The sequence below is a fragment of the Parasteatoda tepidariorum genome, chromosome 3 (assembly GCF_043381705.1).
Source record: "Parasteatoda tepidariorum isolate YZ-2023 chromosome 3, CAS_Ptep_4.0, whole genome shotgun sequence".
In the NCBI taxonomy this organism is placed as follows: Eukaryota; Metazoa; Arthropoda; class Arachnida; order Araneae; family Theridiidae; genus Parasteatoda; species Parasteatoda tepidariorum.
In genome coordinates, this window is record NC_092206.1 from 83,873,621 (window position 1) to 83,900,182 (window position 26,562).

At 30.9% G+C, this 26,562-nt stretch overlaps 2 protein-coding genes across 5 annotated transcripts in view; both read left to right on the forward strand.

The window, feature by feature from the left end:
• LOC107439357 (adenosine kinase) overlaps window positions 1-8,401 on the forward strand; it is a 45,087-nt gene extending 36,686 nt beyond the window's left edge. For 2 of the 3 annotated variants that reach the window (XM_071178909.1, XM_071178910.1), the window contains exons 9-11: window positions 368-431; window positions 4,490-4,606; window positions 7,825-8,401. In XM_071178909.1, coding sequence (XP_071035010.1) covers window positions 368-431; window positions 4,490-4,606; window positions 7,825-8,291 — 648 coding nt within the window. In that variant the 3' untranslated portion in view covers window positions 8,292-8,401. The remainder of the gene's footprint in view (window positions 1-367; window positions 432-4,489; window positions 4,607-7,824) is intronic. The other variant, XM_071178912.1, reaches the window with a different exon arrangement.
• A 5,400-nt stretch (window positions 8,402-13,801) lies between these two features.
• Window positions 13,802-26,562, forward strand: part of LOC107439355 (mannan-binding lectin serine protease 1) — a 33,002-nt gene continuing 20,241 nt past the window's right edge. The window contains exons 1-3 of one of the 2 annotated variants that reach the window (XM_043042427.2): window positions 13,802-14,246; window positions 23,553-23,617; window positions 25,796-25,973. In XM_043042427.2, coding sequence (XP_042898361.1) covers window positions 14,203-14,246; window positions 23,553-23,617; window positions 25,796-25,973 — 287 coding nt within the window. In that variant the 5' untranslated portion in view covers window positions 13,802-14,202. Of the gene's footprint in view, window positions 14,247-20,883; window positions 21,092-23,552; window positions 23,618-25,795; window positions 25,974-26,562 lie in introns of those variants that run through there. The other variant, XM_043042425.2, reaches the window with a different exon arrangement.

Consider the following 26,562-nt stretch of genomic DNA (forward strand, 5'->3'; position numbering starts at 1 on the left):
TAAAAATTTGATGAATAGTGACTGAGGCCTTGAAAGGGCGATATTGAAAGATATGGTTTCCAGTAAAATGCTGCTTAAGTTTAAAAAATTGTGCACAATGTATGATATGTAGCCCCGTATCTGCTAACAAAAGTTTGCACTCCGAAAATTTATATTGACAGCAATTTTTGTACACTATTAGCTATTAAGAAATGCAGATAAGAAAAATTTTGCGTGCGTTGTAGATACTTGCAAAACTTTTAAATTTTAAATGAGATTTTTATATAAATGTTTATTTCAAAATATTATATAATTATTCATTTAAGTTCTTAAATCTTGTATTTTTTTCTAATATTTACTTAAATGCGTTTTTCTTTTTTTTTTTTAGATTTATGCTGGGGCCAACATCTATTACCATTTCAAGGAATTAATGGACGAAGAACAAAGAATTAGTAAGAAAACTTAAAACGGTATTTTTCGGATAGCAAGCGAAAAGTCACCAAAAAATATAGAACTCCACCAACTTCATTTTCATTTTTTAGTTTAATTTTTTAAAGCGCATAAAAATTAAATAAAATTGAAAGAATTAAAATAAAATAATCAGGTTTTCTTGTTCCCGTCTTACCAAAAAGTACCCGTAAAACTTATAATATCAAACTATTACTCTTTTTCAAATTAAATTTTAAACTTTTTTCTTCTTTTTTTTAATATTGCAAAAGCTTTTATTGCCTAACATTTAAGAGGACATATTATTACATTACATTTAGACATTAACATTTAGTAGGATCAAGAATGCTAAAAATAACTTTTCTAAGAAACTACTTCTGATATCGCCTTGAAATTTTTTGATAATATTCAAGATTAGATCAGTTGTATGTTGTGATAATGTTTTAGCGTTAACAGGCATACTTTTTGAGTTACGAAAGATATTTTGTATGAAACTTTTTAAGAAATTACAAGTTCTCAGCTCATAATTTTTTTTTAAATTTCTGCCAAAGATATAAATTAACAGTTATCACAGTGTAAACATGTAGATGTAAATATTCTGTGTGAAAAAAAACTGAAACAGCATCTTGTTTAGATGTTGAGGAAAGGTGTATCGAAAAAAGGTCAGTTTTAGCGTTATTGGTATACGCCCTACCGACTTCCCTTAAAAAAAACTAGGCGACTAAGTCCCCCATTTGCTGCCGCTCACCAACCCAGTAGAACATTGCTTCCCAATGATTGTTGCTTGTTGGCATTAAACAGTTTTTTTTCTACAGAAATTTAAGTCATTCACTTAAAATATTCGTACTAAAAAGAATTCTGTTTACTTACACGTTCATTCTCACATCCAAACATTTCTCAGATGATTCTTTTTTTTTCTTCATTTATTTCCAATGAGCTGCACAATCGGTCTTGCCGATGAGCAGACCTAGTGCGTTCTCCAGAGGTAGTATCCACTCTTTTAGGACCACCACAATGGGTGAGATACCGTTGGTCATGTTAATTTGGACGTCTAGTTTCTGCCACACTAGATGGCAGCAACAAGACTCTATTTGGATGCTAAAGTGCACTAGGAATTTAATTTTGCCGGAAATGCAAAGAGCCAATAAGGCACTCCAGGGATCTTTTACATGCCGCATAATCATACGACATGGCCGCTGAGGATTTTCTGCGTGTCTGGGCCGGGGATCGAACCCGCAGACTTGGGCTCAGAAGGCCGACGACAAATCAACTGTGCTACCCAGCCACATCTCAGATGATTCTATTAGTGAGCATAAATAATTGTGTTTAGCAATCAATTTTTAATGTAACATTTAAAATTAATATGTATATTATTATTACAAGTTAGGAATACAAAATATTGATTGCACAACCCTAATTTAATATTTTCGTTTAAAAAGCAGACTGATCAAATCACCTAATCTTTTAACGAATTTCTTAACTGTAATTTATAATACACTATCTACAAATAAGTATTTGGGCACCTATGCAAATGACTATATCTGCGGTCCTGAGATACGTCACGCTCTCCACCGGTATATATCGTTAAGGGAACAGCATCGGCATTAGTCCCATGCAAGATGCCTACTGCACTATTTTGGATGACAATGTACTTCCTACGTTGTGGCAGATTTACGGGGTGGACCCCCTATTACTTCCAGGACGACAATGTCAGCTGGCATGTTGCGAGAGTCACCAAGGCTTGGTATGGTGCCAATGGGGTTAATCGAATGGACTGGCCTGCCCAGATCCCAGACCTGAACCCTATCGAGAATCTCTGGGACGAGTTGAATAGCCGAATTAAGCGTTGTACTACCCGTAAAAAAAATCTCTGAAGGAACTTGCATGTCTTCTCCAAACCGAGTGGAAGAAAATACCACTAGCCGTCACGCAAGGACTTGTGGACAAGGAAGTTATGCCCTGAAGGTTTCAAACTGTAATTGCCTCTCGTGGAGGCTCTGCCAACTATTGCTTATGAATAAAATTTGTTTTTCTTTTCAATCACACGTGCCCAAGTACTTATTGGTAGATAGTGTACTATATTAATGTAAAACAATCAAAAACAAAAACGTAATAATAGCACAATAGAATAAAAAAAGGTTTCGGGTAAATATAAAACATTAATGAAATTAGAGAATATAAAAATATTATATTGGAAAACGATACTTTTATGACTTTTATCAATTTTATCCGGATGTCACCCAAATAAGTGAAACATCAATCGAACATCGAAATAAGTGCGGGAAAACTAGATCCTACCTTGTGATTTTTCCGGCTAATGAAAATGCACCAACAACAATGAAACATTTTGTCAGACCATTCCGTTTTTATGTTATATATAATAGAGATTCATAGTTCGCACTTAGAAATCAATTTAGCAATAACATTCCCATTTCTGATTGGCTAGTTCAAAAATTTGTAACGTATTGTCAACGATTTTATTGGATATGACACACTCATTCAGTTCTTATGTATGTAGTTAGATATTAAATACTATGAAACATCATCTCTGGAAAAAATGTGTTTAACTATTTTCACACTTTAAAGTAGTAAATGATTTTAAAATTGCAAATATTTGCCTGTGTGATGATGAAAAAGTTTCTAATTCGAGGCACTTTTTTTAAAATTAAGATTAAAACTTAATTATTATGATGTTAGTTATTAATATATCTATATACAGTGCGCAAAATAAAAAATGTACCACTCTGAATTGCTTTAAATCTAATGATCGGTTCTTCACGTTCTGGAACTCAATCTTAAGGGTTCGAGAGGTGCAGCTCAATAATGATATTTAATTAGTGCAGACAATGTTATAAAATATTAAATCAGATACAAAAACGTACTTTCTCTGATTAAATATATTTTTTTTCGATGGATTCAGATTTCTACCCTTGAAATATAAGGGGTAGCCGCAGTCTTGCAAATATGGTCCCCTTAGTTTGGTCAGGAGAACACATTTAAAAAACTTGAGTCAATGCTTTCAAACACTATCTATGCTCAAACTATAGCCAAGAATCTTCTATAAGAATCTATAAGAATCTTCTTTTTCCTCGCAAATGTCTTCACTCATGTATTTAAGATTGTTTTTAGTTGATTCCACCATCTCACCATCTCATCATATTGATTTTATGCTGTATAANAGTGTTTAACTATTTTTGACACTTTAAAGAAGCAAATGATTTTAAAATTGAAAATATATGCGTATGTAATAATGGAAGAGTTTTCAGTTTGAGGTACTCTTTTTAAAATTAAGAATAAAATTTCATTATTATTATGTTAGTTATTTATATATCGATATTCAGTGCGCAAAATAATGATCTAATGATCGAATCTTCACGTTCTAGAACTTAGTCTTAAAGGTTCGAGAGGTGCACCTCAATAATGCTACTTAATTAGCCCAGACAATGTTTTAAAATATGAAATCAGACACAAAAACGTACTTTCTCTGAGTAAATATACCATTTTTTCGATAGATTCGGATTTCTGACCCTTGAAATAAAAGGGGTAGCCGCAGTCTGGCAAATATGGTTGGTCCCCATAGTTTGGTCAGGAGAGCACACTTAAGAAACTTAAGGCAATGCTTTTAAACACTATCTATGCTCAAACTACAGCCAATAAGAATCTTCTTTTTTCTCGCAAGTGTCTTCACTCATGTATTTAAGATTGTTTTGGGTTTGATACCACCATCTCATTCAGCTACAATAGAGGGGGACATATTAGGTTCCTCTAAATCTATGTTTTAAGCTACTATTTTTTAATCATAAAATTACACTTTGCAAATTTCAAAATAGGTTGATTTAAAAAGAAGCAATAAAATTCCTTCCTTGCAAATATAAATTTCGTTCCTCTTAAAATTTAAACATAAAATGTCAATATACAAAATAATATTTAGTGAGGGCTTTAACATCAGCAAAATCAAGACCTACTCTTGGTAGTTTAACCAAGCCTGTTAAAGCCTTCCTAAAAAATATGTTCGTTAAATTTACTGAGTATAAAATCTATATTAATGATGTCATATTTATAGTTTCAGAAAATCTGCAAGGGCAAATAGGACCGCAATGCAGGCGAACGTCACTTCAACGTGTGCTAGCGTTGTTTAGAAGAACCAGACCGACAAGGACATCCCAAGAACCTGGTAATGGTATTTATTAACATTTACTTAAATAATTTAAGTCATGAATGTTTTTGCGAAAATTGAAATAAATATTACGCACTCTAACTCTCTTATACATTCAAAAATAAGTTCGAGTCCGACTATCTATCCCTGCTTGTATAAGGCTGGACTGTAAAGATGGGAGTGTAAGAGTTCGGCTGCTTTAAAAGAAAACACAATCAATAGTATCTAAGATAATGAGGTCATTATACAGGGTGATTCTAAAAAGATGGGCAAAATTTTAGGAAGTGATAGTACACCCCCAAGCAAACAATTTTTGTCAAAGAATGCATGGTCGAAAACAAAACGCAAAACCGCTAGAGGGAGTCAAAGTTTATGTTCTTGTATGAGGCAAAAACACACAAAGAACGATGAAGTTAAGTTATAAAAGCAAATTTAAGGGCATGTGATTACACTAAGTGTTCAAAACAGTGCTCGGCAGCGGCTATACAGGCAGTACAACGGCGAAGAAAAGATAGGCGAACATTCTGAAACACACTTGGGTGTGTACTATCACTTCCTAAAATTTTGCCCATCTTTTTAGAATCACCCTGTATATCTAGGATCATGTAATAAGGTCGTGACGATTAATCACGTGACAAATTTGCAACCAGCAGCAAATACTACTATTAAAATTTCCAAGCGATGGCGCTGCGTCTTTAAAAACAAATGGTTGGGAAAATGTTATGCAATTCACTGTGATAATCGTTAGAGCAGAGTATTGAGTGTAAAATAAGTAATTTGTAAGAAAGTACACATTTCGCCCAGAAATTTATTGATCTTAATACATATTTTAAGAATAAATATTAAAAATTTATTTAAAAAGTACAGTTTTGCAAATTACTGTTTAAATTCAGTTGCAAGATAACCGGTATCAAAATTTGACTAAACGCTGTTGAGGAAACCATGGTTGAAAATATCAAAACTTTGATTGTCCGAAGAAGTAGAAGAGCTGAAAAACAATTTGTAGAAACTCGTTAGAGTTTTATATTGAAATCGAGGCCATGTCTTCTTCAATAGTGATTCGACAAATTTCAAAACGGTTTTCTTAAATATTAATTTTTAACCTCCAATGTGTGTAACCTCCAATTTTCTGACTTCATTTTCAGAAACGGTTCCAGACATGCATAGTTAGGACGCCTTTACAGAACACTTATTATGTGAATAAATAACAAGAGAACAAAAATAATTGTAGCGGAAATAAAACCTTCAAACACAATAAACGATTGCGGTATAGACTTGACTTTTGGTTGAAAAATAGTTTAGCTAATGAGAAGAATAAGAATATTATAATAAAGGCAGCTTATTATATTCAAAATTTAATATTTCCGCAACTTTGATACGTTATCTTGTATGGCTTAGGCCATAAGTCGAAAATAGAAATAATCAGAAATTAATTCAACAACTAATAATTGTTATGTAACAATAGAGTATACCTAATAACTAAAATAACTAAAAATTATAAATCTCTCATTACTTACAAAAAATTATTTCACTTAATAACTGTGCTGCCATCATAGACATTACATATTTCCAGGCTTTTAAAATTTCTTTCATTTTATTAATTTAAATTTTTAATCATTCTTAATCTAACTTTAATTTAATTAAACCAATTATTTAATTTTTATTACATTTTATAAAAAGCAAATATAAATATTTTATCCTTTTTTAACAATCAATGTAACGGCAAACTTTTTAATTCAACACAAATGTAAAACTCATTAATTCACTGCCGCGAATAAATTGAACATCAAAATCTAATTATAATTTTTTATTCCTTTACTGTCTCCGGCCATTAAGGTCAAAAGGATCCAATTGTTCTTGTTTTATAGTGGCGCCATCTATGGCCATGAATTTGACTTCTGTCTCATTCATGCGTCACACCCCCCGTTTATAGGGCGGACCTATTCTTGCATCCATTCATTTGTCCACAGATCGAATTTTTGATCTGAATCAGAGAGCGATCAATCTCCGATTCAGTACCCCTAGTGGTATGGATTTGTTATGGGAACATGTGAGGCAACAGGTTTAACTTGCACCAATCATCACTTACTACACGAGGAGTCTTCGGACGACTGGATTTGAACTCCCGTTCTTACAAACGTGAGTTCAGCGCCCTGGAAACCATGCTATTCGTCCCTTTATTTCTTACGTTACTATATTTCTCTGACCACAAAAATATTTCAGTTACAGGGTTTAATTCTCACGATCTTTTTGGCAATAAAGCTATAGACAAATTATTTCAACTTTTATATTAATTATACGGGATTAGCTTTCTTTTTGTCTATTTTATCTTTCGATAAATCGCCAACTAGGGATCTCTGTCCATACTCGCAACTGTCCATTGGAAACAAGTCAATCACTTTTTAATTTTGAATTGTTGGAGTTAGGACCGAAGGTTTCACCCCTCGATCCGACCGTTAATTTACGAAAATCTTTTTGAAGTTAGAATAATGCATCTCTTCATCCCAATAAGGAAACATCCTTTTATTGTGTGATATTGCTGTGGCTATAATGTATCTAATAATAATATTTCCTAAAAAAAAATTTAAAAAAATTTCTTTTTTTTTTTAAATGATTTTGCTTAATTCTCTGGAATAAATTTATATGTCGTTGGAAGTGCAATTGTGTCAAAAATCATTACTACTACGACCAAAGTCTTTATAAAAATTGCAATGAATTTACCTCCACCATAAGAACTGGAACTAGGCCCATTAACAAAATTGTTAATTATATACAAATGGATAGAGTATTTATATTATTATTCCTTTTTTTGGACAATTAATAGTAATAAGTATCGTATAATTGCTTTCTTGTACACGTCTATTCTTGCTTTACCGCTACAATGAAATTGTTTCTTTCACATTGAGCAGATAGTTGTTAATGTGACGGAGAAAGACATAATCGACCGTTATTATCAGTTGGTTTATGGAATAATGGAGAAAAGCACATCGAAAAATTATTATGAGACATTGATTAACACCAAAAATAAAGAATATGAGACAACATAGTATATCGGACTATTATTGTAAGTCAACTAAGGCAAGCATATCAGACAATTATTGCGATACAATCGAAAAAATTATTTCAGACTGAAAGATAAAAAGATAAAGGGGGGGAGGTAATCTACTACTTAAAAATCCATAAATGACGTTTACAAATTAAAAAGAAGAAGAATTAAAAATTGTGATTCTGTTATTTTTCAGTGTTCCAACGTAGCAGTTCACCACCGAGAATTTTAGCAATTGGTCAGCCACCTCGCACGCAAAGAAGATCACCACCAACAGTTTTATCTGTGGGTCAGCCACATCTATGTCCACAAAGATCCCCACCGACAATTTTATCAGTTGGCCAGCCACGTTTATCTCCCCAAAGATCACCACCAACAATTTTATCGGTTGGTCAACCACATCTATCTCCCCAAAGATCACCTCCAATTTTATCAGTAGGTCAGCCACCTCTCTCTCCCCAAAGATCACCTCCAATAATTTTATCAGTTGATCAGTCACCTTTGTCTCCCCCAAGATCGCCACAGACAAGTTCATCAGCTAGTCAGCCACCCCTGTCTCCACTTGTGACAGAGAGAGAGACAATGCAGTCCATGTTGAGCCAAACCTACGCCAAGATGCTAATGGCCTCTCAACCTCCGCCAAATGCAAAACCTCCTCTTTAACACTTTTATTTCTCCTGAATAACCTACGAAAGCTTTGTTTAATTGAGAAAAGTATTGATTTAAACTCATCAACACTGATTCTGAAATTTTTGATTTGTCTCTAAAAATAAATTGTGGCTCAATCTGACGCATACGTTTTTTGTTATTTTTATCAAGCAGTCGTTTACTTTTACTTGTGGATTTTTTAAATATATGCTAAACTAAAACTAACTAACTGAATGCAAAATTTTGACATAGTTAGATATTTGAAAAATTCCTCAAATTTCAAAATTGCGAAAAAAAAAAAAAAGGAAAGAAAGAAAGAAAAAAATTTCTTATTTAAAATAATATATCGCTTTAAACAACAAAGTATCTTTCTTTATTTTTTGTGAAGATAATAACAATAAAAGATACAACTGGATGCCTGCAGGTCACGTCATCCTCAGTAAACCTAAGTTTGTATTCTGTAGATTCAGAAGCCAATCAGGCTCGACACACGTGAGTGACGTCACCTACAGGTATCCAATTAAGTCTGATTTCAATCACATGGTTAGGCATAGTCACTTCACTCCTCGAATTGCAAGTATCCAATTTACATATGATAACAGCCATCTTAAATATGCTAGACAAACTAATCTTTACATACATATTATAATCTTACGATATTGAATATTACATTATATACTATTAAAATAATATGGTAAATATTAGATGTAATTTTAACTTTTCTGCAAAATACTGTCGATTAAAATTGTAAAAAAAAAACTTATTTTAAGTCAATAAAAAGACATCTTCAGTACAATAACCTTCAATTAAATACACTTAAAAACATATAAGTGAAAGCAATAAACCTTTTTATTATTATTTACAATTATCATTTACAATTGTTATTTACAATTATTATTTTATTGGATATTATAATATTAGGATTTATAGTCAACTTTTAAAAAAGTTTCTCGTTACAATAATTAGTTTATTTTCTATTAAAAACTATCTTTTGGTTTCAAACTATTTTACTCCCCCTGCTTATTTTAAACTATTTAATTACTCCATAATTGTGGTCCTGCAAGAGTGGCCAACAAATCTGCCCTTCAGATGTCTGTATGATGAAGATCATTCTCCAGGTGAGCATTGAAAAAAAATTACTCGTTCATCGTAGGGAGTGAAAAAAAGAAATAAACAATTAGTACTAAATAGCGCTACGAAATCATACGCCAAACTGAAAGCTAACACAATTAAGAAATCTAAAATAATTTCAAATTTTTTGTATTTATTATTATCTTTATCAGAGACTTCACGTTGTTGCAATAGATTAAGCAAATAAGCAAAACAAGTTTTAAGTAGTTCATCCAGTTCGAAATAAAAATTTAACTGTATTTAGTATCATTTGGCATAATGCTCTTCATCGAAGCCACTTCATAATAGTCAAATTTTATCACAATCAAGCCATTTTCTTCACACTTTTCCAAGGACCGGGAAAACCTTTTTCTATAGTACGTCAGTAATAGTGTTGCTATTTTGTACACTTCTCTAAAACAAATTCGTATCATTTCTTCATTAGTTTTGCTTTAAGTACATTGTATATTTCGTTTCATTTTAGTCACCAGCTATAACCAAAATTAGTAAAGCATCATGCAGTAACAGTTACTTTATTTCAATTACCGCTGATTTTAAATTAGGGCATCAATAATAGTATGGCGATTTTTTGCGCTTCTCTTAAACAAATTAGATGTATTTCACCATGAATTTTGCTTTTAACTACTTAACTCATTTTTTTTATCTCCTGGGCCATGGTGGCTCAGGGTATAGAGCATTCACCTTCCAATGAGGTGAACCGAGTTCGAATCCCAGCGATGGCTAATGGATACAAATTCCGCATCCGGTTCACACCGACCACAGTAAAAATAGCCTCAGTGGTAGACGTATGTGGGTTAGAGCCCCTTTACCGTCAAGCTAACCGTGGGAAGTTTTCGTGGTTTTCATCTCCGTGTACTGCGAATCAGGGTTATTTCCATGAAGAAGTCCTCCACGGAGGCAAATTTCGCCCAATGCTTGATCCAGGAGTTCCTTTGTTTTCTGGATTTGGATTCAAAATAACAAGGCTACGGAATACTAGCAGTCGCAAATCCAAAATTGGGTCGGCTGTTCAACGACGGTCATAAAATTTTAAAATAAAATTACAATAGATTTTAAATTGTTTAGTCTTCCTATAACTACCACGTTCCGGTTGGTTCTCGACGAAACCTGAACTCTTAAATATTTATAAAACTACTTCATCACTCATGTGGGATCTCGAAAATTTCTTAGGGGTCCTTTAAAATTATTAATAAGATTTTAAAGCCGTCTTCATCGATTGAAAACATGGTACAGGTGTTAGTAGGCTGGCTCACTAAACAGGCTTACCGGGATCTGGTGATGACTATAAACTCATTCGCTCATATTACTTTTATTTTGTGTTATACTTCCTAATCAATCATGTTGGAGCCGCGATGGCTCAGGAGATAGATCGTTCTCCCTCCAATGCGGCGAGAACCGGGTTCGAATCCCAGTCGATACGAATTCCGCATCCGGCTTGCACCGACCACAGTGCTGACGTAAAATATTCTCAGTAGTATACAGATAATGGGTTAGAGTTCTTGCGGTCTTCCTCTCCATGTAACGCAAATGCGAGTTAGTTCCATCAAAAAGTCCTCCAAGAAGGCAAATTTCTCTCCCTACTTGATCCAGGTGTTCCCTTGTCTTCTGTATTGGGTTCAAAATTACAAGGCTATGAGTTTGAGCATTAGTAGTCGTAAACTCAAAACTTGGGTCGGCTGTTCAACGACAGTTATAAAATCAATCATGTTGATCGATATGTAACATTAAGCACCATGCTTTTAACGAAACTCGTATCATGAAACAAGTAAAGATTGTCATTTCCTCAATTTGACAATAAATTCATTCGGAGCATTTCCAGGGAAATGGTTTCATCAAAAACAAATTAAATTTCGTGTATCCATTTTTTACATACTATTTTTGACCACACTTTTTTACACACAATTTTTGACAAAAAAAAAATACTTTCGTCATACAATAAAAGGAAATAATTTAGAGTGAACCGATGTAATGTAGATACGGATGGTATGTCGCTCAAACAAAAGCACCTGAGTTAAATAGCCTTGTTAAGTGTAGAGTTAAATAGAACTAAAGCCAGAAGCGGTTAAACTGAGCTAAACACAAAATTATTACTTTCTCAATTAGATAGCGAAATCAAGTTATAGTATAAAAATAGTCTTGAATAATAATTAAGAGATTAAAATCAAAAGAAGTAAGATCTCTTGAATGCTTTGTGTTTTGGGAAACCTTGTCATTAAAAGCCCTTTTTCCGGCTATCTTTTATTTTAAGTTGTTTGTATTTTATTATTTTTCTTTTTTTTAAAAAAAAATAACTTTTGAAGACCATTCTACAGCACAATACCTTTCAGAAAAAAAGGGTGAGTTACTTTATTAAATTGTGAGAAATAGCACTTGATAATTTTCGGAACTTAGCGGAGCTTTTTCTCAGTAATTTAAAGCAATAAAATTACGGGGTTAGTTATTAGGGAGCGGAGTGTCTACTACACCGGCCAGTAGTTTCAATATAATTCATTTTGCTACTGTGCCGAAGAAAAAACTTGGACCACTCACAGAGTAGATTCTCTTCACGTGACTTTTTCTTAATTATATTTTTTGTTTTGATAATCATGGCGGCCAAGATTGCTGTGGGATCACTTTCTTCTTCTGATGAGGAATTAGTATAAACTATCTCTAAACTGAAATACCCTACACAGATGTTCTTAAGTTTAAATGCCACTGCCCGGTATACCCTACACTGGGGTTTTTTAAAGTTAAGTATCACTGCCCGGGATATTCATTGTTTTTTTAAAGTTAAGTGTCACTGCCCGGTATTCCCTACACAGATGCTTTTTCAGGTCACGTGTCACTTCCTGTAAGCCCTACATTGATGGGGGTTTTTTTCAGGTTAACTGGGCAGTTCAGATCTGTTTAATATTTTTTCCGCTATCTTTCCGACCCAAGAAATTGTTTCAATAACATTGCCGCTACTGAACGAAACTCCTCGGATTAGTTCCTGCGAATTGCCACTATTCTAAAAGTCGGAAAATGTCGGTGGATATATTTTACCGACTGTCGGTGCAATTAACACTATCATTTGAGAACACTCTACGTTTTTTGGTGGATTTTTTAGAAATATGCATTTTTTTTTGTTCAAGCTGACAAAAACTGATTAGGAAAAAAACTTCATTAACATACATTATACATAATCAAGTACTTACGCATAATATATTTTTTTCATATGTCTAAAGATAATCAAACGCAAAATACTGAATTATCTTTAAAAAAATGCGGACTTCAGAATTGCCTTGGTTTAATTTTGTGATAAAAATATCCCTGGAAATTCTAGTAATCGTTTTGATAGAAAAAAAAATAAAAATGCTTATATTAGATACTAGGTTCAATATAACATTACTAGGTTCAACGGAACTTATTTTAATGAAAGTGATCAACTAAAATTTATTTCTGAATTGTAATTAGTTATTTAATTAATCAGGAAATTGACTTCTGTATAATTCACCGTAGGTTACCATGGAGACAGGGGAATCCCTTTTCTGTCGGAAAACACCCTTAGTGGCGTATTAAGCAATATCCCCTCTATTCACACACCCCTGAAAATTCGGTTGCGACGAAAGAAAAATATAGAATTAAATTGCTGTTTCGTTGCATATTATTAACATCAAGCTTCCTAAAATCATTTAAGGAGAGGGCCCCCTATTTTACATATTAAAAAATAAGTAAAAACTCAGAGTGCGTAGCCAAATTATTAAAAAAAAATAAGCACTTTTAAGGGACTTTTCAAGCACTTATAATTTTAAGCACTAAAAAAATATCATAGTTAGGCAGGGTTGAAAAGTTTTTGACAATTTAAGGTTTTATCTGGTTTTAACCATCATATCTCAACAAAAAAAATTGGTATTATTTTTGACAATTGTCAAAAATTATGAAATTTTGAATCATGTGAGACGAATGGCGTTTTCATACCGTACGAACTGACAATACGCCGAAATAGATTGGGGTTGAATTAATTGTGAAAACGTTGAATAAAACAATGCGAACTGTGTCTTTTTGCATAATTTGTAGCAAACACAGCATGGTAAAGGAAAAATCTTATTTTGGAAAAGGGAAAATTTAGCACTTTTTAAAAACGCCCAATGAAAAAAGCACCTTTAAGGATTTTTAAAAAGCGAAAATCGAAAATAAGCACCTTTAAGCACTTTTTAAAAACGCTACGCACCCTGAAACTACTATTTTATCTATGCGTGCCCTTAGCAATAACAATTCCAATATATTCTTATGTATTGTCAGTGAAAAAATAAATAAATAAATAAAAACGCTTTTGTTGCATTTTTATCATAAGTTCTAAAAAAGAATTCCATGAACGCATAAATTCCAAAAACTAGAAAAGGAAAAACGCTACAGATGCTTCTTTCATAATCAGATACAACGGCGTCAGGTAGGACATGTGACGTCACGGAATATTTCCCAATTACCTGCTGCAAAAATTATCCACCACGCATTCCACTCCACGCAGTTCCTGTTTTCAAAAAGAGAATAATACTTCAATGGACTTACGGAATATACTCACTTATAGAAAGGAAACGTTGTTCCATGCGGAGGAATATTATTATTTTTCGCGTAACGTCCACAAAAAGGAATACTCTTTTTTTTTATTATTATTGTTTTTGTTTTTTGAAGGTTCGCTTGAGTGAAAACAAGTTAGTTTATCACAATGCACCAGAAACAACCGAAAGCAAACGATATTCGTGATGCTGCAGCTGTTGCCATTTGGAGATTGAGTTATACATAAGCGTTCTCATGATTGATAGCGTGAAAAGTAATGCGACTACATTCATCAGTCTTGTTCATATTATTCGTTTCCCGGTAAGTTACTGCTTCAATGAGCATTATTATTGATTTAAGTTTTATTATAATTGTAAAAAAACGATATCTAAAAACGCTTTCAAATTTACAAAATTATCCATATAAAAATTGCTTTGAAGCAAATGAAAGTAGAAAATAGGTGAATGAAACTGCTTGAAATTTAAAAATTCGTAAAGTCTAACTTCTGTAATTTAAAACTGTAAACTAATAGGATACAAATTTATCTATTTCAACATATAGCCAAGAAAAGTCCAGTCTAAATTCTATGTAATCGCTTGATTATAACCAAATATCGGAAAAAGTAGGAATTTGCTTCATAGTAAATGATCCACTCGAAAAATTTGATTAACTAATAGGAATGTTCAAATAAATTGAGAAGATATTCGAATTTAAATACAAAAAAAATTTTTATTTATGTACCAAAAATGTAAAGCATACGTCAAAATAAGATAATGAAACATAGTTTTACTCTGTATTAGTTTATTCAAACGAGAATTAAAATGAAATTTTAAACATGTTACCACATTAAACATGACCCTACAGTCCAATAATGAACATTTTAATCAAAATGCTAAATACTTATGACGTCGTTTTTTTTTAAATTATAATTGACATAAACTTTTACTTGTAAAAGTTTGCTTTTTTTCTATTAAAAGTTTGTGCCAATTAGGAAATTATAACCATGCCTTATTTTCTTTTTCTATTCTTAGATATAACAAAATTTAAAACTCCTATGACATGTATTTTTTACTCGTATTATTCGAAATATCTTTAAAAAGAAGTTCCGAAAATAATATATCGATTCTTTGCTTCAAAATCTACATCCGTTTGCGTTTTAAAAAAAAAATGCTTTAGTTCATGCGTCAATGGCGACGTATTTTCAGACAACAGGGAAAAAAAAATTTTTTTTCTCTTAAAGCAATTGTAATTTTATATATACTATATATATTCTAGGACTCAAACTTAATGGTTCGAAGGGGTGACCTCAAACATGCTAATTTATTTGTGCAGACGATATTTTAAGTTACGAAATCAGACACAAAAAGTACTTTCTTTAAAAAAACAGTTTAAAGAGACATTTTAATAAAGTCGTATATTTAAAGTCGCCTTTTTCGCCTACTTCGCTCTCAAATTTTGTATTCTGCCATGTCAAATTGCATACTTTAAAATGATAGAAAAAATTGTATGCTTCAAACATTTTTTGACCATTATTAAATAAAATCATAAACATATTAAATATTTGCCTAAATTTATTTTTTGCGTAGAATTAATTATTTTGATGACCCATTATTTGAGTTCTATAACGTGAAAATCCGATCAATAGATCAAAAGTTATTCGGGGTGATCTGTTTTTCTCTTTCCTTTTTTTTTCTGGTGCACTGTGCGATTGGTGCCCTGTACATAGCCACATGTCAAAAAGAAAATATTTCTAAAGCTTTGGAATCACAATGAACTTTTTTAAACATGCAATCATCAAAAAATAATAAAATAGTCATTCATAAATATTTCTCTTAGCCTATTTTTTTATTTATCCGACTTTCTCTTTATAAATCAATAAAATTTTTATTTTTAAGCGATTTTCCAGTTTTTTCGAATTATGTTTTGTACTATTTAAATTAATATTATCGAATAATTTTTTTAATAAAAACAACTTATTAAAAATCTATTAATTATAATTTTATTTTTAACACTATTTCATAAAATAATACTTTTAATAGGGTTTTTTTAAAAAATATATAAGCTTTATTTTTTTTGATAATTTTAAAATTCATTTTGTCAGCAAAATAAAATAAATGTATATTGCCATATCTAAGTTACAATATCGCATATTTTGAATTTAAATTACATCTGCTTTTAAAATTTCTTTGAAATAAAAGGAATAAATAAATTGCAACATAGTCGCGAAACAATATTTTGGAAAATTTCACTTTTATTTACATGAATCATCGCGGGTAAAGTATGTTTCGTTGATCTACACACATTAAAATTTTTGAATAACAGAAAATGAAAAAAAAATGAAATCCTGATTACAAAACGTGTGAAAGGTTGTAGAAATGTGTCATTATAAATTCTACACAAACGAGTTTCGAATCAACTTAATTCACCTCTATGTTCCATCAACGTCAAAGAACGTCATTAGCGTGAATACATTGAAACGTAAATAACTTAATTAATGAAATATCAACAATAATTTCCTGTAAATTATTTCGTAATAACTTTATTTATGCTTCAGTTTAATGTGTCGAATTCGCAATAAAGTTTTAACAAATGTGATGAATATTTATAGAACTTAATAAACTTGGATTGCTTAACAATATTTGCTTAGAAGTCTCTTTATTCAAAATTATTTCACAATTTTTCTCCATAAGAGGAATTTTCGTACCGATTTCGAAGAGCAGCACTCAAATAGTAGTAATGCTGTCAATAAATTCTTAATTTACGTTATTTATCATAAATTTTTATTTATTTACCATTATTAGAGTTTAAACGACCTTGACACATTAATGCTCTTTCCTATAACTTCAGAAAGAAGGTAATAAAATTATTTTAAATTGTGACCTTGTTCTGCGATAACTTTCGTTTTTAACAATGATGCACTTAAATATTGACTAAATGTTAAATAACTAAACACGGAAAAAATCGTATGTTCATTATTTAATAACGATTCGACCAACTTCTTTAATGTTTTAGTTTTTTGTCGTTTAAAATTGCGCAGTTTAAAATTATATATAAATTTTTAAACTCAAGAATTCCTAAAAAAAGGTTTAAATTTATTATTAAAAAATATTAACGTAAAAATACTTTTACGTAAAAATCACTTTATATTGCATATTCTTTGAAGATTCCTTGGAAAAATTTAGTTTTAAAATTATGTTGGAACAATATTATTTCGCATGCACAATTCTAGACACATGGAGAAATACTCCAAAAGATAAATTAGCATTAAGGGGCTTTATGTTATTGTTGTGGTTCATTTACGTCGCACTAGAGCTGCACAATGGGCTATTGGCGACGCGAAGTCGAGCACTTTATGGTAGAACAGTTTAACGAGGACCAATACCGCACACCCTCGGTCCCTACGCAGACTGATCCTAGTGGTCACCCACCAGCACACTAACCGCAGCCAGTGATGCTTGACTTCGGTGATCTGGTGGGAACCGTGTCTTAACGATCAGTCCACTGCGGGACCCATTTGTTTGGAGTTCTTCTTTACTTAAATAATTGAACTTAAACTTTCAACAGCTCACCTCACTATATCATATTAAGACCACATTTTTCAGATTGCTGCTAGGTGGCGAATCTAATTCCATCTGGGAAAAAATATATTTTTTAAATAATGGATTACGTTTTAATGTCTGCTTTCATGACTTAAAAGTTTTCTAAGCTCTGTAAAAGAAAAAAATTTCTGAAAATTACGAGCAAAAATGTGTCAAAATAGCTCCGAAACAAATATTGTCGAATTTGAAAACTCCATGCATTCAAAATTGAAACAGTATATGTTCATTTTATGAGTAAAAGGCATAGTCTCAAAAGTGATTGTGGAGAGAGAAATGTGTAAGAGAGATGTTCGTTGGCTGCCGGCAGGATTTGAACCATGGAACCCCGGGATAGTAATAGGATACTTTAACCGCCATAGTTTTACACTCCAGTCCATTAAGAATTCGGAAGCTTTATATAATGGTCGTCGCACATCATGACATACTTATTTCCAATTTCAATGGTTAAAAGGATTGCGATTTTAAAAATATGAACCCAATAGCTTTAACATTAGTAATTTTAATTTCACCTCTTACTTATGTCGCTATATCTTAAAAACTTTCAAGCTAATGTAATGTCATGATGTGTCATAGCGGTAGCCGTACATAACATTCCTAACTTAGCTTGGAATAGGGTGCACAACTATGGTGGTTAGGGCATCGTATTACGAAACCGGAGGTCCTGGGTTTGGATCCTGCCAGCAGCAAAGGAAAATCTCTCGCACAAAATATCTCCTTCCGGGTGTATTTTGTCCAAAACTGAGTGCATGCTGTTTCAATTTTTAATACATGGGGTATTCACATTCGACTATTATTTGTTTCGGAGCTATTTCGACGCTGCTTCGCACACTTTTGAGAAATCCTTTTTTTTTTTTTTTAGAGTGAGGCAATTAATGTTAACCAGTTTCCTTAATTTATGCACGGGAAGATGATTTATACAGTGGAAATGATACTATATTAAATTTATGGAAATAGCTTTCCTCTAGCTACAAAAGTTTTATAGGTCAAAACGATTCGCGCATTTTGAAGCATCATTATAAAAGTCTTTTTTGAGGGGGGTTAGAGTTTGAACAGACCATAATTAGATGAGGAAATTAAAACATTTTTCTTTTTTAACCTTAAAAAACCTAATATTTAAGCCACGAAGCACGACTATGCTCATATTTGCCGAACGCTCTTTAAATACCTCTTTTAGGAAATGTCTCAAAAGTGGCAAGTTCAAAAGGAACTACTTAAAAAAAATTATAAAAAGTGTTTACATTTTCAGAAGGTTCACCTTCTTAAAATTAAATTACCACTTATAAAAAAAATAACTTTAAATTTGTTAAATGTTACACTAAGATAATTCACTAAATTAAAAATAATATAAAATTTTAACTTTAAAAAACTAATAAAATATAACCTTTATCGAAGACGAAGATAAAATTTATGTATGAATAAAATTTGGGTCCAACAGCGGTTCCATAGCAAATGATTTCATCGTTAAAGCGGATGCTTTTTTCAATTTTTACTTTAAAAACAAAACCTTCACAAATTATTTTACGATAAAAATTGTCCGTTTACAAAATATTTTATCAAAAATTGACCTTCTTTGAAAAACGAGTGGTTTATTCTTATTATAAGATTGATTTTCTTTGAAAAACAAGGCTGATGACCTCCTTAATTCGTAATTCTAAAACTACGACTTTTAAAAATTTGTGGTTTTTATGTTTACCGCAAAAACAGGACCTTATACACATTGTCAAAAACAAGAGTTTTGCAGAAAAAAGAAATTTATCTGCTAATTTTAGATTCAAAAAACTAAGAGTAAATTTTTCACAAATTCACAAAAGCAGAAAAGAAAGCAGACCCGGCACCCAACCGAAACACCTGCTGTTGCACCTCATAGCCCAAAAGTCAAGAAAACTGAGATGGGCACAGTGGCACTTAGCCCTCTATGAGCTGTCGCGCCACTGAGTTTAGTTGAGAAAAGTCTAAAATGATCACTGTTTTTTGCAATTTTATGAAAAATAACAAAATCCGGTTTATAACACAAGCGGTATAACACAAAAGATTAAGAAAAACTGACTTTCAAAGTTTGTGATGAAAATAAAATAAAAAACGATGCTACCTTTTTAACCCGAAAACTTGGGTTATACTAAGCAAGTAAAAACCCTTTTTACTGTCGACTAGCTGAATACCCATACTCAGTGCGAGATGGAAAAAAAATAAACTATCAATAAATCCGTACTAAACACTAGAACTAAATCATGCACAAAATTTAAAGACTTATACCAATATATTTAATAAAGTTAAAATAATTATATTTTTTATTTATAATTATTTTTCGCCTTTAATTTATTATCTACATTAAAACTGAACAATATTAAGGCAATTTTAATAGGTACAAAATATAATAATTTTACTTACATTAGTATATTTGGTATTGATAAAAATTACACCAATTCACCAAAAAGTTGCAATTACCAAAACTATATAAACACTATTGATGTGAATAATAGTATGGTAATTTGCAATGCTTCTCCTAAATGAATAAGTAGCATTTCTCCTATAAGCTTTCTCCTTAGTATGTGCCTTTTTGTTTCAATGAGTACCTTTTACCAAAATTAATCAAGCATCATTGGCGTTAATAGTAAAAATGCGATTTTTTACCCTTCTCCTAAATAATTTAGTACTATTTCCCCATTTATTTTGCCTTTCAGTTGATAACTTACTTTTTTCTTCAAATATTGTTGATTTTAAACAATTTAGTTTTATCAAAAATACGTTTCAAAAGAATAATTATCTTTTTTAAAAATAAACCTGTGGTTTTATATTGCCTGAGGAATACTAATTTGGTGATGTAATCCGCCTATGCTATCAAGCTGACAATGATCTGAATTCATTTGACATAATGAATAAAAAATAATTTAATATCTGAGAATAAACTCTCCTTTTGGTTAATGAGAGCTACAAGCAAACATCACTGATACTATCATTAAAATCGTCTGCAAGTTTCTTTTATATCAATGGCAAAAGATCTAAACCAATGAGAAAATTCCGATTTTGAAATGTCTCTCCTTAATGATCTAATTGAAATTTTTGAATAGTTTTTAAGATCGGGGACTAAAATTGCTCCTTTTACCCGCTTGCCAAATTTCAGCATAATAGAACTAACTCTTCTGAGTTATAAGAGAAGGCCACTCACACAGACAAATTCTTCATTTTAGTGTTATTATTATTAAAGATTAACAAGATTCTACCAAAGTTGAATTTTTTTTAAAAAGTTGTTTACGATAAACCCATGTTAAAAAAAAATATTTAATTATCAAAACGAAACTGATTTTCAACGTTCCAAGAAAGGAAGTAATTTGTTTATGCGTATTTTTTACGCCAGTTTCGGACAGAGAATTCGAACTCTGACCGCTATTATCAAAAGAGATATCGAAATGCTAGGGCCACTTATAGAAATGTAGTGAAGATAAGAAGAATGTTGAAGAATTTCATTCGGTCTGAAAAGAAGGTTAAACTCTGCTATAGAGGATGCGTAGTTTTTGTACTCCTCACATTGATTGGAACTGTTTACCTCATAGATCTTCTCTCACAAATGTAAGTTATTGTATTAACTAAAGTTTCATAACTATTTAGCAATATTGCAATGCACATTTATTCCATTATACAGTCAATTATAAAGTTTAAAAACTTATTACGAATTATTTTCAAAGAAAAAAACAGCATGACTATTGCATTCAATCAAAGCATTCCAACAAAGGTGGAAATTTTAAATTTCAAATAAAATACAGTTTTCTTTTATTGCAATGGTGAAATGCTTATTTAACCATGGAGTATATATGATACAATTATATATAGAACAACACATCTGATTATTTGCCCGCAATTGGAGCACTGTAAAAATTTTCCGTTCAAATTACGGTATAAAGTACCGACACTTTAAATGCATCATCCGTAAAATTCTTTTTTACAGTAAAATTCATTTTTCCTTAAAATATTACACAGTAAATTTTACAGTAATATTTATATAATTAGAATGATTCACGGATTTTACAGTAATTATTACTGTAAAAATTACGGTATATCAAATTTTTTATTCTGTATCATGTTCCGGTAAAGATAGAATTTACTGTAAAAAGTACCGACACCCTGGATGCCGGTACTTTCTATCATAATTTGATCCAGAATTTTTTTTCAGCCTGCACAGGATGTAGGTATAATTACAATATGCATAGTTAAATTGGCCATACTTTTTTGATTTTTTGGTAGAATAACTTCCCGTTTAAATTACAAAACTTAATCATCCATGATCAGATAATTTAATGCTTTTTGACAATTTTCAAAAATTTTTCAAGTCGAAAAATGACTGCTTAAATTTTGAAATATTAACGTGATTTCATTAAACATTGTCTCCTTGAGATTCAGCAAAATTATTCCCTGGTGTGATTTTCAGAAAATGTGGCGGAGTTATACATCAAACGTATTATTGCCGATTTTTCTTTTATTACACAGTCTGAAAAATTTGCGAATGAAGTATACATTCTTTAATTTCCGAAGTATGCATTATTATGTATTCATAAGTTTAAACAAACAAATACCATTTCGTACTTGTCTACTGAGTTATCTTGGCGAACTTGAATGCCTCAAAACTATGTTTTACAAATTCCTTGAATCATTTATCTAATGAACAAATGAACCAATACGCATAAAATTTCATCAGTTTCTTGTAAACACTTGTCATTCTTCTATTATGTTTTTTAAGAATTCTGTTTTGCAGATGCTCAAACAAAGTATTTGGGTAAATATGGCAACGTATCTTCAAATGAGCTCGTCCTTATAAATGTGTAAATAGAGAAACGAGATATTCTTTAGTATCTGTTCAAAAAAAGTTGTTAATTTTTTTTCAAGGGAATTGACTGAATTTGATTGATAACACCGACAAAATAAACTACGCATATTTTTTATGCACCGAGTAAATTGTTTAATGATAGCTACAAAATTTTATTGCATGTCAGTTAAAATTTAACAATTTGAACTTTATGTAATAACTTTTATACAGTAGCATAGATTAAGCATTTTTAAATAACAGAAAAAAAATGCATTTTTATTAAGTTCTTTCAGAAACTAATTCAACAACAAATATAAAGCATTAATGCTGTTAAAATAATAATGAAAAAAAAATTTTAAAAAACTTGACTTGCACTTAAAAAAAGTCAAAATATGGGATATATTTTACTGGCTCAATTACAATTATTTAAGTAAAGAAGTACTCCAAACAAATGGGTCCCGCAGTGGACTAATCGTTAAGACACGGTTCCCAGCAGATCACCGAAGTCAAGCATCACTGGCTACGGTCAGTGTGCGGGTGGGTGACCACTTGGATCAGTCTGCGTAGGGACCGAGGGTGTGCGGTATTGGTCCTCGTTAATGTGCTACCGTAAAGTGCTCGACTTCGCGCGCGCAGGTCGTCGGGCTACCGAAGCGGGGGTGCCATCCCCTCCGCAGAGGATCAAAATTGTGATGGCATGTCTTCGGATCATCCGCAGGGGTGTTTCCCAGACCGTCGCCAATAGCCCATTGTGCAGCTCTAGTGCGACGTAAATGAACTACAACTACAACAACAACCAAACAAATGAAAAATAATAATACATAAATTTTAATATTAAAACAAGAACCAGATTTATTTCATAATAATAACACAAAACAAGGAAACAATAAAAATTCTGAATAAATTTAATGGTACAAAAGATAAACGAATTTGTGATTTAAAACTTTTGACTCTTACACATATACAAGTAAAGAGTTACTTAATTTATGAAAATGTCATACAATATTTTATTTGCCCCAAAACGTTTTGCAGTTGTCATTAAAACGAAGTTATAATAATTACTAATAAGTTATTAGTAATTATTATAACTTAGTTTTATCTGTTAAAAAAAAAAAAACAACCTAGTTATTAGTAATAACTAGGTTGTTTGTTTGTTTTTTTTAACAGATAAAACTTTTATAATAGAGTTTAAACTGGTAATTACTTTTCTTTTTTTTTTTCTTTTAAAAGATGCGTGGACGTAAGCGGAAACGGAAACCTAAATGGACAACTTAGACGCACAAGAAGCACCAAAGGTAAGTTTTCATTAATACCATTAACATATTAATATCTTTAATGTATATTAATATGTTAATTTGATTATGATTCATTATATTATTATGTTCATTTGGTTATGATTTATTTTATTATTATTATTATTATTTACTATATTATTATGTTAATTTGGTTATGATTTGTTTTATTATCACTACTTATAATATTACTATGTTAATTTGATTAAGATTTATTCTTTTATTTTTGTGATTTATTATATCATTATTATAATATGATTATGATTTATTTGATTATTATTATCATTTATATTATAATGTTAATTTGATTAGGATTTTTTTCATTATCACTATGATTTATCATATCCTTACGTTAATTTATTATTATTCATTTTATTATTTTTATGATTTATTATAGTATTATGTTACTTTGGTTATGATTTAAATATTATTATTATTACTTATTTTATTATTATTATTATTATATTATGATTTATTATATTATGATGTTAATTTTATTGTGATTTATTTTATTATCATTATGATTATCATAGTATTATGCTAACTTGATTATAATTAATTTATGAGTAATTTATTATTATTATGATTAACTTATTATTATTGTATTTTATTCCATTTTATACTAATTTAGTCACGATTTATTTTTTATTATCATTATTGTTATTATTTATTATATTATTAGTTTTATTTGTTTATGATTTAGCTACAGAATTTATTTTTTTAAGAAAAAAAAGGTAAAGGTAGTTTTCCATTGAAAATGTGTGTCGTAAACAGCATCATAACGCTTCTGTACATTCTAATTTACTTAAAACTCCTAAAAGAATGCAACTCGGGAATATTTAAATGCTTTTTTTCTAAGGGATTTTTTATTTCGAAATCAAATTTTATGAAGCTTTTACTTATCATAGACTTCTTACGAAACTATGGAACAACATTTCTATCATAGTAGCATTAAACAACAGAAATATGCGCAATTTATTCTTATACACTGTAAAATATTTCAGATCAAATACTAGTAATGCCTCAAAATCCATTTTCACCGTAAAATTTTGAGGAACAAAAAATCTGATATACCGTAATTTTTACAGTAATAATTACTGAATCAATGTCATTAAAGAAATATTACTGTGAAAAGTATGGTATAAAATTTTACCGTAAAATGGATTTTACACGTGATTCACCCAGAGTGCCAGTATTTTTAACCGTAAATTAATCTGTGATTCGTAATTTTCTACAGTGTAGCTGTATATAAATAAAAACTTTAAATTGCTGAATAAGTTGTGGTTTAGAACCAATATAGATATCTAAAGTAATTATAATATATTATGCGTTATTATAATACATCTTAAGTAATTAAAATATATTATACGTTATTATAATGCATCTTAAGTAATCATAATATATTGCAAGTAATAAGGAATTTTAACTATTTTTCATTAGTTTGTAAACTTAGTATCGTGTAAGTAATTTGGTTTCAAAACAAAACTAAAACCTTAAGCTCGATACTAAAAAGAATTATTTAATTTACATTTTTCAAGCCCAAATCGAACCAATGCTGGATTGCGTTATTAAATCTAGATGGTAACTAGTTTAGTGAGATAGGTTGCTTGCATTTCAGTCAGCATTTTAAATAGATGAGTCGTCAAAGATAAAAAAAAAAGGAGAAGAGTCAAATTTAAGCTAAACTTTAATATAATTTAAGCAACAAAATCAGAGGCATCCAGGATAAGAATCAAAGAGGTCGAATGTGAGAAAAAGTGTAAAAGCAAAGAGCAAAAGAGAAAGTCTTGCGAGAGAAGAGACTTTGCAAATATATACATTTCATCGATTTGAATTCAGTTTAGTTCGTTATACTTCAGACCTGGCATAGAAGTTTACAGGTTAGCCAGGTACACTGCAACCTTACCCTTTTATTTTTGGTGCAAAACATAACCTCTTTTTTTACTTTTTACATCTGTCTACGTCAACCTCAAAACAATCTGAAAATACCTAATTGTTTTTAAAAGTGGTACTTGCGCCTAACATGTTGATTACGCCACACTAGTAACAGTTCTATTAACTTTTAGTTATTGTAATTGACCGAAATCTAATAATAAATTGTCTATTCCTTTTGCATTTCATTCCTGCATTGCATGGTTGCAGAATGTTCTTTTTTAATATATATTATTCCTGTTTTTTCAGATGATTGCAGCTATAGCTTTAACGTGTCTGGAAGTGGGGGTACCTTGACTAGTCCTGATTATCCTGATAAATACCCCAGCAACACTGATTGCAGATGGTTACTCAATGCTGCAGAACCAAATATCTCCCTCCTACTCCGAATAGACACCTTGCAAATTGAACCTGATACCAACTGCAAGTAAGTTTGAAAAATATCCAAATGGTTAAATGTAACTCATGTAGTAATTTAAAATAATTATAATTTTACACAAAAAATGTCTCATAACTCGCAAGAGAGCATTTAATTATATTTCAGAACCAGAGTCATTCTTATTTATTGAAATCACAATACTGGCTAAAACCAAGTCAACAAGATACATCAATAGTAGTCTAATGAATAAATCATTTCATGGGCGGATCGTGAATTTGTGGGGCCCTGGGCTGAAACTACTTTGGGGCCCTAATAGCCATTTTGTCAAAAAACTGTTTTCTATAGTGATGTAGATAAGTATATGGAAAAAAATAGGACAATGAAATAATTTTATTTATTTATTTTTATTTGTCTATACAAACAGCAACTGTACAACATTATTGCAAAAGAAATTGACAGGTTATGTGTAGTTATGTTACATAAATTATAAAGCAACCTTTCTGCATTTTTGTGCTGCAAACTCCTTCATTTGCTCATCACATTGTAAGTCCTTCGTTAAATCACAATTTATGGAAAGAACTGATAAGTGATTTAGTCGATGGTTCGACATTGTTGTCCTATATTTGTTTTCTATATA